This window comes from Gallinula chloropus, assembly GCF_964237585.1.
Source record: "Gallinula chloropus genome assembly, chromosome: Z".
NCBI classification, from domain to species: Eukaryota; Metazoa; Chordata; class Aves; order Gruiformes; family Rallidae; genus Gallinula; species Gallinula chloropus.
This window is the reverse complement of record NC_140089.1, coordinates 43,741,867-43,754,762: the sequence shown is the minus strand read 5'-3', so window position 1 is coordinate 43,754,762 and position 12,896 is coordinate 43,741,867. Positions and strand designations below refer to the sequence as shown.

The window sequence follows — 12,896 nt, the reverse complement described above, 5'->3', positions numbered from 1 at the left end:
GGCGGAGAGGAGCGGTGGGACTCGATGATCTTACAGGTCTCTTCCAACCTCCTTGTGATAGGCAGGTTTTGTGCTGATTACCAATGGGCCGCGGGCGCCGGGTGAGGCCCCGCGCCTCCCGCCCAGATGAGGGGGCCGGGCGGGGCCGGACCGGGCCGCGGTGGCCGTTTCCAGTCAGAAGGAAAGCGCGAGTCCCAGCGTGCGGACGCGCTGCTGTCCGCATCAGTGATGCCGCTGGTGGGGAGAGCGTGGCTACTCCCGCTCCGAGGAATCTTTAGGTGTTCTCTTAGCACAACCCTCCGGTTTCTTGGGTACGCCGCGGGGCTTCCTGCTGCCCCCAAGGAGCTCCTGCGCGGCCGCTCTCCCCCGCCTCCCCTGCTGCCCCCCCTTAAACACCGCCCGCCCTGCGCGGCGGTGCCGGTAGCACGTCCGGCCGCGCTGTGCCGGCGTCATCCCGCCTCGCAGCGAGACGCAGGCCCGGGCGTGTGTATGTGTGTGGGGGGGTGCGGAGCGGGAGGGGCGGTTGGCGCTTTTCCTCTGCCCGCCGCGCGTCCGGAGGCGGGTCGGCGGCGGCGGGGCGGCCCCGCGCCGTGCATGCTACAGCTCCGCCCCGGGCGCCTGCGCGGCGCCGGCGGCGCGGGTCGGGGCGGGAGGGGCGAGCACATCGGCGGCAAGCGAGGAGCGCAGCGGCTGTAGCTCTTCGCGCCGCACCTCAGCGAGGGCCGGCCGCGGGAACACGAGTTCCCTGCACACCCGGCGTGGCAGTTGCCGCCCGTCGATACTCTGCGGTCTGGGAGGGGCGGGGACGCGGCTGAGGGGGCTGGCGCTGAAAGCGTGCGTGTTTCCTGCACCTAGAGAGGCGGCCGAGCATGGAGACCTTCCCGTCCCCCCTGGAGTCTGCCGAGTTTATAGCCGGCCGCAGCAAAGATGTCTCCGTGGACGAGGAGGGTGCGCGGCGGGTGGCGGAGAGTTTGTTTGACAAAGCCTCGGCAGCGGAGTTCGGTCTGGCGGGGTGGAAGAGCCTCCACGAGCTGAACCCGCGGGCCGCCAGCGAGGAGGCGGTGAACTGGGTGTTCCTGGTGGACACCCTCAACTTCTCCTTCTGGTCCGAGCGGGAGGACCGCAAGTACCTGGTGAAATACAAGGGTAAAACCTACAGCGGCTACTGGTCCCTCTGCGCCGCCGTCAACAGGGCCCTTGACGACGGTTAGTGAGCACCCGGGGAACGGGACTCCCGCCGGCGTCGGCGGGCCCCGGGCCGGGCCGGGCCTCGCCCCGCCCGGCGGGCGCGGACGCCCCTGAGGAGCCGGGCGGCGGTGGGCGCTGGAAGCCGGGCGATGAGCGCGCCGCTTCGCGAGCGGGCGCCGTTTCTGGGCGCTGCTGCCGGTCGGGTGCGGCTGCGAGCTCGGGCCGGCCCTCGGTGCCTGGGGCTGGCGCCGGGGAGCGCTTGAGCGTTCCTTCTGCCGGGGCTCGTGGGTCTTCCGAGGGTGCTCTCGCCTCCACCCAAAGGCGGCGTTACGGAGCGCCCGTAGTCAGCTCCTGGCGACGCCCGCTGTTTCGCCTGCGTTCTTGAGGCAAACGGAGTATTTATTTCCGCGACAGGAGGGTCGGCGAGGGTACGCCGAGACACACACACCCCCCCCCCCCCCCCCCACGGGCTGATCGGACCCCGCGGCGGCTCCAGGAAGTCTGGAAACCCAAGTGCCGCCCGACCCAGCGTTCTTCTTGCTGTCATCGGGGGGGGGGGGGTGGGGGGAGAATTAGCTATTTGTAGGCGTAGCTGGAAGTTTTAATTGCCTTCCTATGGATCTGTAAGTTAAGGCTTGCCTTAAGATCCTTCTTGTAAATGCCCAGTGCCATGAGGAGCGGGAGGAGGACAGGCCTGGCTGTACCCTCTGTATGCTGACTGCGTTGGCCAGCGTGCTGCATAGACACTGCACTCGGGGTAGAGAGGCTGAAGCCGTTGGGGGAACATGGCCCATGGAAGTAAGAATGGTGCCATGGCTGGGAATCCTTACCTGTAGAAGGAAGGACTGTGCACCAGCAGGGGTTCAGCTTCAAGCAGCCATGCAGTTATCTCTGAACACCTTTAAGAGTTGATAGACTCTTCAGACCTTGCGGTGTAAATGCAGGCCAGTGCGTTAGGATATGTTACGGTAGCCTAAACACCTTATTTTTCCTTTCCTAAAGGAATACCCATTACCAGTGCATCGTATTTTGCCACTATGACCCTTGACCAAGTTAGGCACGTGTTTCGCTCCGACACGGAGGTGCCCATACCGTTGATTGAAGAAAGACATCGGGTGCTGAATGAAAGTGGAACGGTTCTCTTGGAGAAGTTCGGAGGCTCTTTCCTCACCTGTGTTAAAATGAGTGAGAAGAGTGCTCAGAAACTACTACGTCTAGTACTGGAAAATTTTCCTTCTTACAGAGACGAAGCTGTGTTTGAGGTAAGGTGGTGCTAACACTGAACTTCAGAATTCGTTCCTTGCTTATTGTGTGCCTTAAAGGATAGCTCTTAAAAGTTGTCTCTGTGAACTTTTCTGAGGGGGGATACTTCCAAAGTGATCTTTGTGAATGGTTGAGGTTTTTTCTTCTGGGAAATGGAAAGTGAAAGAAACGTTTGTGTGGAACTCTATATTCAACAGTGGGAGATTCGCTATTACTTCAAAATTTTTGTCTTGAATCGGTAAACACTTTGATCTGTATAATGAAAGGAAAACCCCTCAACCCCTAGGAGCAGTCAGTCTTAATTACCTAAATTGCTGTGTATCTGTGGTGTTTTAGCCCTGGCTAAAGGCCAGATGTCCACCAAAGTCAGTCTATTACTCCCCTTCTTAGTTGGACAGGGGAGAAAATATATACTAAGAGTCTCAGGAGTCAAAATATGGATGGGGAGAGATCATTCTGTCAGCAGTGACATGGGCAAAACAGACTCAACACAGAGTGAGGAAGGAAAACTATCCAATTTATTACACTACACTACAAAGAACAGTGAAACCGGAGTCAGGAGTGTGACCAGATGTTAAAACACTTTCCCCCCACCACTCCCTTCTTAACAGACCTTAGTCAGAATTTTGCTCCCTTCTTCCCCCACTCACAGTACAGGGGGGGCAGGGACTGGGGAAAATGGGGTTCTCGTTTACTTCTGCATGAGCTGTTTTCCTTTTCCAGATCTTAAAACACCTCTAACCTCCCCCCACCCCAGCTCCCTTCTTAGCAGACTTCACTCTAGTCATGATTTCACTCCCTTCTTCCCCCTGATCGCAGCACAGGGGGGCAGGGACTGGGAGATGGGGGTCCCTTGCAAGTTGGTTTTCTTCTCTGCTGGGATTGGGGGGCATTCATTCCACACCCTCCCCCTGCTGCACCGTGGGGTCTCACCCACAGGAGACAGTCCTCCATGAACTTCTCCAACATGAATCCTTTCCCACAGGACTTTATCTCTTTATCACAGTGTCTCTCAGTCCCAGTCTCCCACAGGGTTATAAGCCTCCCCCAGCAAACCTGTTCCGACGCAAAACTCGCTCTCATCTGTGTGTCTCTGATTCTCCTCATGGCTGCAAGTGCTGGCAGGGGTTTGTTCCAACGTAGGGTCACCGCATCTTCTGTATGTCTCCACCTGCTCCATCCAGTGTGGAGCCCCTCCACGGGCTGCAGGTGGGGTCTCGGCCTTTTCCATGGGTTTCTCCACGGGCTGCAGGGGCATCTTTCTCTCTGGCACCTGGGGCGCCTCCTCCCCCCACCCTTTCCCGACCTTGGTGTCTGCACAGCTCGTTACATCTTCTCACTCCCTTCTCCAGTGGCAAAATGCAGCTGCTGCCGGGTTTTTTTTTTCTCCTATATGTGATTCCCAGAGGTGCTATGACTATCTCTTGGCCTTGAATTGTTTATACTTTGGGGCCGTGGAGAATTCCAGCAGCTCCTCACAGCAGCCGTTCTCTGCACCCCCGTTCTCGCCCAGCACCCAACCATGCAAAACTGCAACAGTATCATACGGGTAGTACGCTTTCACAACAGCATTCTCGCACCACCGAATAGCTCTTTGTTAAACTCAGGTAAAAAAAATGAGATTTCAGTTCTCCATCAGTCTAAACCTCTGAAAATATAGTCACACAATTTCTTTTAATTTCTTAAAAGAACCTTGATTCTCTGGAGTCTTTAAATTGTCAGGAACATCTTCCCAATGTCGTGACTCACCTTACCTCCCCCTCCACACCCCAGAGGAGAGCCATTTTTTCATATGTGGTCTCTGCCTTCATCACTTTGTTGTAATTTATTTTGATAGGCTCCACGTTCCCTATTAGATCATGACTCCTTTGCGTTCCTTACGAATGCATAGTATTTCAGATGATTTCTGCTTGCAAAATCAGGATTTCCCCCCCTTTTTAGGTTTTTAAAACTTGAATTGTTTAAAACCACCCCCCTGCCCCCTATCTCTCTCTCTTGCCTTGAGGATCCTCACAGCTAGCGAAAGAAATGAAACGCTGGCAGAACTGTGCAAGTGTACAGCCCCGAGGAATCCACGCCGTACCTGCTGCAGGCACGGCAGCTGTAGTGCGAATGTCTGCAGGCCAGGAAGAGCCCGTGCTTTTGCCAGGGCTGACAGTTTACTGAAGCTTTTTTGGAACCATTTTTCTGAATAAAACTGATGGGAAGTAAACATAGACTGTCTCCTATTGTCTGTGTCTCTGGTATTGCCTATACAGGCACAGTTTTACTTCGCATCAGTGACTCTCCTGTGCTCCATTCCATCTCCAGCAGCATTTTTAATCGTTACATCATTATGTCCAAAAGTTGGGTTTGTTTTTTTTTTTATTAGTGGCAGTGCAACATATAATCTGTGTAGTCTTTTCAAGGCAACTCCTGGGAATACCAATCACTGGAGCTTTGAATCTATTGCATTTATCACTTAAGTCTGCCCTTCAGTAGGTGGCATGCTTTTCATTTTCCTTTGTGTCCTGCTATGAAGTAAGATGTGTTTATATGAAGAATCAGAGGTTCTTTTTAATCTTTGTAACCACTTATTTAATTTATGGGGATTTTTTACATATAAAGTAACTTTCTGACAATTTCTGTGATCAAAGAGGAAGTATTTTCTAAGTAAAGTGATAGAGTATTTTTTTATCTTTATAGTGACTGTATTCATTGACGTAATGTCTTTCATGAGATGATGCTGAGGGCTTTAGAAAGCAAGCCTCCCTAAAAGCAGCAGCAGACTACAGAATGAAAAGATGATCCAAAAATGATCCCACCACTGACATAGTAGTAAAGCCTGTTGCATGAATATGGAAGCTGTTTTTCTGCTTTCACTAAGGAAGATGTGTATTTTGAAGGTGGGTGAAATAATGTAGACTAGGTTTACACCCTACTTGGTTTTGGGGTTGGGTTTTTTTTGTTTTTTGGTTTGGTTCTTTTTAAAAAAAATCAGTGTTAGCACTTAACAGGAGGTGAGAGAAGCATCAGAAATAGTCAGCATGGATTCACCAAGGGGTGCCCAGAGAGGCTGCCCAGAGAGGCTGTGGTGCCTCCATCCCTGGAGATGTTCAAAACCTGCCTGGATGCTGTCCTGTGCAACCTGCTCTGGGTGATCCTGCTCTGGCAGGAATGTTGGACTAGGTGATCTCCAGAGGTCCCTTCCAACCCCTGCCGTTCTGTGATTCTGTAACATGGATCACAACGTCCTTATTTCTGTTGCAGCACATTGAGCTCTCTCTCACAAGAGTTTGCCTTCACTAAGGGGTTAGGAGGGAACCAAAAAGACAGTGACACATCTGATAGCAAACCAGCATGTTTCAGTAACTCTCCATAATAGAAATACATATGGCTATAAAATAAATTACAGTAAAATCTTTATTGCAGACTGCTACAGACCTCCTATGTCCTGACCCTCTGGGTTAACTTTCAATGCAATTCTCTGTCTATGTGTTTTTCCAAACATACACAAAGTATTTTTTCATAATTAATTGTTACTGAATGTAATTCTAGAGGCTGCCAATGTTCTTTGGCTTCTGAAAAGTGAGCTGCAAACCAAAATACCCTTTTTGCCAACATTTTCTCTTTGCCAACACAGTACACCTTCTTCTTTTAATATCACAGGTCATAATTAGTTAAGTCTCTTTATAATTGCTCACTGTAGTGGAGAAGAGACGTAGGTGTCCCTGTATGTGGTGGCTTTTCCTAGACAGTGAGGGTGTTGCTGAGAAAAAGGAAGTGAGTAGTAATTTTACCATCTGGTAAAATGTTCCATTTTTGTACAATTTATGCTATCTTAGTGGCATCATATCATCTACCTAATGCTTTTCCTGCTTTATGCTGAAAAGAATGGTGGGGAAAGTCACTATAAATGCTTAGTAGTCTTTTTTTCATATTGAGAAGTTTACATAAAATTCAGAAGCTTTGTGCAGCATAACAACTAGCAGTAATTGAAACAATGGAATTATGAATTCATCTGTTCAGTGCCAAGGCCCAGACAGTGTTTTTTTCCCAATTTAAATTGCAGATTAAAAGTTCCTTTGAATTCTCCTTTTCTCTGTTCTAGCAAAATGGTGTGGTGCTGGAGACAATACATTCTTTGCTATACTGGAAAAAATGCTATAAAAGAGCGATGTCTTCAGCTTGCAGTAGATTTGGGGCAGTAGGAGCTATGATAAGATTTGGTCTATTAGTAACTTACTTGCTGTTGTGACTTTTCAAGTGGTGTTTTTTCATTGGTCGTTAAAAATTGTGTGTGTTCAGTAGAAGTAAGTTTGTGCATCTGTGACAATTACAGAATGAGGCACCAGGAAAGGAGTTCTCAGGATCTGTGATTCATTTCACGGTTGTTCTGTGAAATGCATTTGGAGATCTTTGTTCTCCAAAAACAGTGAGAACGTGTTTTATGACAAAAATACACCTTGCTTTCAGGAATAGCAGCATCTTGGCAATAAAAGTAGCTTAAAAGAAAATTGTTTGTAAATTGCAGTTCTATGAAGGGTGGTAGAATAAAACTGGAAGTAAGTTGAATCCCCACCTGCTTGTAGTTCAGATGAACCACTCCAGTTTCACACTGCTGCTTAGCATGCATTGTCAACAGCTGAACGTGTTGTCTAGCTATAAAGGGGGGCGGGGGCAATATAACCCACCAGTACCTCTTTGTCTTAAAGATGTGGATTTACATTGACAAGTGATGTTCGTTAGAGAGTGGATACCTCAACAGCACATGGATCATAGCCTATCTGGAGTTTTCCCCTTGTGAGTAGTCACAAAAGCATGTAGGTCTTGCGGGATGAGCACCAGCAAAAAGGCTGGTGACAAAAATAGAGCTATGACAGTACGTAAGGAAGTCTCGTATTGGTGAACACACATACTGGCATTCATTGTCCTTGCCTCTTTAGCTAGCAAGCTGCACAACACAGGAGCATTCACTGAAGTTTTCAGTAGAGTTTTATTCCCTTAACATACAGCTAAATTGATTAATGAAAGTGTTTTAATTGTCTAATCCAATACAGGCCTTTTACGCTCCCCTCCTTGAAATAAAAGGTTGGAAGAACTTTAGGGTTTCTGAAAGAATTAATGTTTGCTGTGTTTGCCAAGTGGAAGTAAACCAATACTAATGTGTTCTGAGATCCAAGTGGAGTCAAAACCATTTTTATTCCACTGCAGTGACTTCTATTCATTTTTTTTCCCTTTTATTTCAATTTGTTTATGAGCATTCTGTATAAACTTGTTTGTGGTTCAGTATTGTTTAGCATTTAATCTCTTCATGGTGCACTTTTACTCTGTTTTAGTTACCTCTTGGTAAGGGAAACACTAGTTAGTTTGTTCCACAGAACAATGTAGCTCTTACCTGTATCTGCCTGTACCTGTCATATTTATGGCGCTTTGATAATTACTGAATTTCTTTCATCAGAAAAAAAAGGTGTCTTTCTACAAACGGGCACAAATACTGGTGGCTGACACATGGAGTGTATTAGAAGGCAAAGGAGACGGCTCTTTTGATGACATTTCTACCCTGACTATATTTGCTGACTACAGAATCCCTCAAGTTCTCGTTCACTTAAAAGCAATGAAATATTCTGAGGAACTGATGAAGAAACTACGTGAAGGTTTGTTGCTCTCTTACCTCTTGGCATTGCAGACTGAAGCTCCTTCTAAGATGTAATGGTTTCTCCATGCGAGGGCAATGTGGTTTTCTTCGGTAGTGATGAGTTAACAGAAGGGACCTTACTCTCATAATAGAGGTTTTGAATGAGATCTTAAGGTTACATTTTCATGAACATCTAACTGTCCCTTGGGTTAAACACTGATAAGGGAAGGATTAAAGAGACTCTATGCCAGTTGATCTCCAAGTTACTGAAGGACTGTTGTTGCCAAAGTCACTTTTCAACATGAGTATAGTTGGATTTTTGGGATTTAGGTAAAAGAAGCAACAATCTAATACCTGGAAGGTGCCTGTAAGAAAGCTGGGGAAGAGCTGTTCACGAGGGTATGCAGCAGCAGGAGAAGGGGTAACAGTTTTAAATGCCAAAAGGGGAGATTTAGGTTGTACATTAGGAAAAAGTTTTTCAATTTGAGGGTGGTAGATCACTGGAACACGATGCCCAGAGAGGTAGTGGAGGCCCCATCCGTGGAGATATTCAAGGTCAGGCTTGATGGGGCTCTGAGTGACCTGATGTAGTGAAGATGTCACTGCTTACTGCAGGGAGGTTGGATAGATGACATCCAAAGGTCTCTTCCAACTTCACACATTCTGTGATGCTATGATTTTATAATTTCCTCATTAGATCGGAGGTGATGTAAAAACAGGGGGATTCCTCTACCTGCACTGAACTGATGCTGCAAGCAAGGTAATGTTATTATAAGGTTCTATTTAAAAAACCTGCTTCAAATGAAGTTAATTGCACAAGACTAGAGTCTCACTTTTAAGCACAGTTCCATCTTCCAGTACTTGTTAACTGTGAACTTCAGTGAATAAAACCACAGCCAATCCCTCTTCCCACGTGGAATGACTGTTTGGAGGTGGGACTGCTTTCATGCAATTCTGAAATCACACAGCAGGATAAACAGATGAATGCAATCGTTTGTGGATCTTAAAAGCTGTGTACATATTTGCATCTGTATCCATATGGTAAATAGATCACATGTCTGACTCATCTTTTCCATGAGTTCTGGTAAGGACATGTTCGGGAAATGAAGAGCTTCCCTCTAGTGGAGGTAGGGGAGGTCCAGGAGCAGCTCAAAGGGATTAATGTACACAGATTCATGGGACTGGATGGGATACATCCATGTGTCCTGAGGGAGCTGGCGAAGGTGATTGCGGAGCTCCTCTCTGTCATCTTCGACAGGTCTGGGAGAACAGGAGAAGTGCCTGAAGACTGGAGGATAGCCAATGTCACTCCTGTCTTTAAAAAGGGCAAGAAGGAGGATCCCAGCAACTATAGGCCAGTCAGCCTCACTTCTGTCCATGGAAAGGTGATGGAACAGCTTGTTCTGGATGCCATCTCCAAGCAGTTGGAAGAGAAGAAGGTCATGAGGAGCAGTCAGCATGGATTCACCAAGGGGAGATCGTGCTCGACCAATCTCACAGCCTTCTGTGATCTCATCACCGGCTGGGTAGATGGAGGGAGAGCAGTGGATGTCATCTACCTTGACTTCAGCAAGGCTTTTGATACTGTCTCCCATGACATCCTGATAGCAAAGCTGAGAGAGCATGGGATAGATGAGTGGACAGGGAGGTGGGTTGAGAACTGGCTGTCGGACCGAGCTCAGAGGGTGGTCATCAGTGGAGCAGAGTCTGACTGGAGACCTGTGACCAGCGGTGTTCCCCAGGGCTCAGTGTTGGGTCCAGTCCTGTTTAATATCTTCACTGATGACCTTGATGAGGGAATAGCATCCACCCTCAGCAAGTACCTGATGATACAAAGCTGTGAGGAGTGGCTGACACGCAGGAACACTGCGCTGCCATCCAGAGAGACCTGGACAGGCTGGAGAGCTGGGCAGGGAGAAACCAGATGAGATTCAACAAAAGCAAGTGTAGAGTCTTGCACCTGGGAAGGAACAACCATCTGTATCAGTACAGGCTGGGGGATGGCCTGCTGGAGAAGAGCTCTGTGGAGAAGGACCTGGGGGTCCTGGTTGATGACAGGTTGGCTATGAGCCAGCAGTGTGCCCTGGTGGCTAAGAGAGCCAACGGGATCCTGGGGTGCATCAAGAGGACCGTGGCCAGCAGGTCAAAGGAGGTGATCCTCCCTCTCTACTCTGCCCTGGTCAGGCCCCACCTGGAGTATTGTGCCCAGTTCTGGGCTCCCTGGTATAAAAAAGACAGGGATCTCCTGGAGAGAGTCCAGAGAAGGGCTACAAAGATGATGAAGGGCCTGGAGCATCTCCCCTACGAGGAAAGGCTGAGTGAGCTGGGGCTGTTCAGCCGTGAGAAAAGAAGACTAAGGGGGGGACCTAATTAATGTTTATAAATATCTTAAGTATGGGATGCAGGGGGAATCAGCCAGCCCCTTTTCAGTGGTCTGTGGAGACAGGACAAGGGGCAATGGCTGCAAGTTGGAGCACAGGAAGTTCCACACCAACATGCGGAAGAACTTTTTCCCAGTGAGGGTGACAGAGCCCTGGGACAGGCTGCCCAGGGAGGTGGTGGAGTCTCCTTCTCTGGAGATACTCAAGACCCGTCTGGATGCCTATCTGTGCAATATGAGCTGGGGAGCTGCTTTGGCAGGGGGGTTGGACCCGATGATCTCTCGAGGTCCCTTCCAACCCCTATGATTCTGTGATTCTGTGATTCCCATCCAAGTCATTCAAAGAAATGGGTCCTTTTGTATTTTTATATGTATAGTGTATATATGTGGATTTTATATATATATAAAAATGTATATATACACACATATATATATGTATATTTAGGGATGTGGGGTTTTTTTGGTGGGTTTTTCATGGGTGTATGATTTGGTGGCTGTTTTTTTGTTCCAATTTTTAAATCTTAGTATATTTTCTGTGCAGATCATCCTATCTTGGAATGATGTTTGGCCATCCTTTTTGTCCCCACAAGCAAAAAAAGGGTCATGTACAGTACAATTCAAACAGCTGTTCTTTTCTTAAACCCCTGTCTTGGAGCACAGTGTAAAATGAATGGGTGGTAAACTTTTAAGTGCATACAGTAAAATTAAAGCAATCCTAGGGAAACGGTAGTGATATTGATAGCAGCTGTAGTGTAAAGCCTTAAAGCTGCAGACCGTGGAGGGAGGGGAATATAAAACAGCACATGCAGGCCACCGTGGGGCTTGTGTCTCCTGAAGGTAATGGAGTTGCTGTTTCTCGTGTCCCCGCAGGAACAATTTTCCAGTCTGGAGATCAGGAGGAGGTGGAGATCCGCGGCTGCTCTATTTGGTGCTGTGCGCTGATTTGCAAGCACCTCCTGGAGCTCTACGAGAAGAAGGGTCAGGACATGCGTGGAAAGATAAACGCCGTGTTACTCGATTACCACCTCTGGGACTACGCCAGGGATCACCGGGAGGAGATGAAGGAGATCCCGTTCCACCGCGTGCGGTGTATATATTACTGAGGCTGCGCTGGCAGCCGCCCTGTCCGTGCCTGTTACCCGGCAGCCGCGCTTCCCCTGCGGCAGGTTTGGAACAGGCTGAGCCAGATGCTTTGCTTGCTTCCCGAGGGCCTGCGGCCCCCTCGCCGGGGTCTCTTCCAGAGTGTCTGGCTACCAGGGTAGAGTGGGTAGGGTGAGCCCCGCGGGACAGCCCCTGTGAACGCGGGGCCTGTACGTGCCTGCACTGGGGTGCACGCAGAGGGACCGATCTCGGCCCCCCCCCCCTCCCCGCCGCCCGGGCCCATGTCCCACGCTGGCAGCTGCCTGGCCCGTTGCTTGTATTCCCCAGCCGCTCGCTCCTCCTGGCTGCGCTTGGCGAGAGCTTACCTGTCGTGTTAACGAAATAAACCGTCCCGTGACGCACCCCGCCCCGCGCCATTCATCCGCGCCTACGCTGGCCTCGGCCCCCGGCGGGTGGGGGCGGGCGGCAGGCCGCGGCCCGCCCGCTTGCTCCTCCCGCCAGCAGGGGGCGCTGTGGTGGCGGGGCGCGAGGAGGCACCGCCTCGCCGCAGGGACTGCCGCCGGACGTTGCCGCCGTTGCCTAGCGAGCCGCCGTAAACAACGGGTGCCGCCTGGCCGCCGCCATCCCGCCCGGCTCCGCCGCGGCCCTCCGCGCCCCTCCGCAGCGACCGGCGGCGCGGTAGCGGCCTTGGGCCGCCGTTCTGCGCCCCGCCACATCCCAGCCGTATCGGGGCTCCGCGGTCGCGTCAGGCCGGGCGCCTGGATTTCCCCGGCCCCGGGGGGGGCTCCCGAGACCGGGAGCGACCCCGTTCCCGTTCCCGTTCCCGGCTTCTTTCAGGTTTGGAGTGGAAGGCGCGGTGGTGGGAGATGTACCGCCCCGCTCTCAGAGCGCCCCTGAGGGCAAACAGCCTAACAGGGTCTTCAGCTGCCGCTTCTGGCCAGCCCGGAGCGCCCCAGGGAGATGCTGACAGCAGAGTGTTTCCCTGGCTTGGGCTTGCACCGGTCCCGTTTCCCCGCAGCCTTTAGGAAGTAGGAATAGCATCTCCCTCCTCCTTGTTTTTTAACCCCCCCTTGGGGCTTGGTTTAGGTGTTGGTTTGGGTTTTTTTTAAATATGATTTAAAAGGGGGGGGGAATGTCACTAATTTAAAGCCATAAAAATAATGCACCTGGATACATAAAACCAGAAATCAGTGAAAAAGTGGATTGAATCTGTAGTTAGTTTATATAGTTGTTTACAGTTGCTGGGCCCTTTACAGTATGAGTCTCATTTCATTCCCATCCTTTGCTTACTTATTTCACTGCTGGTTAGCTAATAAAAAGGGGCATTTCTTTTTCCAAATTCAGGTA

General features: G+C 50.1%; 1 protein-coding gene across 1 annotated transcript; it reads left to right on the top strand.

The window, feature by feature from the left end:
- Nucleotides 1-869: 869 nt before the first annotated feature.
- QNG1 (Q-nucleotide N-glycosylase 1) lies at nt 870-11,941 on the top strand (the record flags this gene model as incomplete). The annotated part of the gene is made up of 4 exons (XM_084278937.1): nt 870-1,206; nt 2,191-2,450; nt 7,892-8,087; nt 11,319-11,941. 4 exons carry the CDS (start codon nt 870-872, stop codon nt 11,549-11,551), a joined length of 1,026 nt encoding a protein of 341 aa, XP_084135063.1. The 3' UTR covers nt 11,552-11,941.
- Between the last annotated feature and the right edge of the window lie 955 nt (nt 11,942-12,896).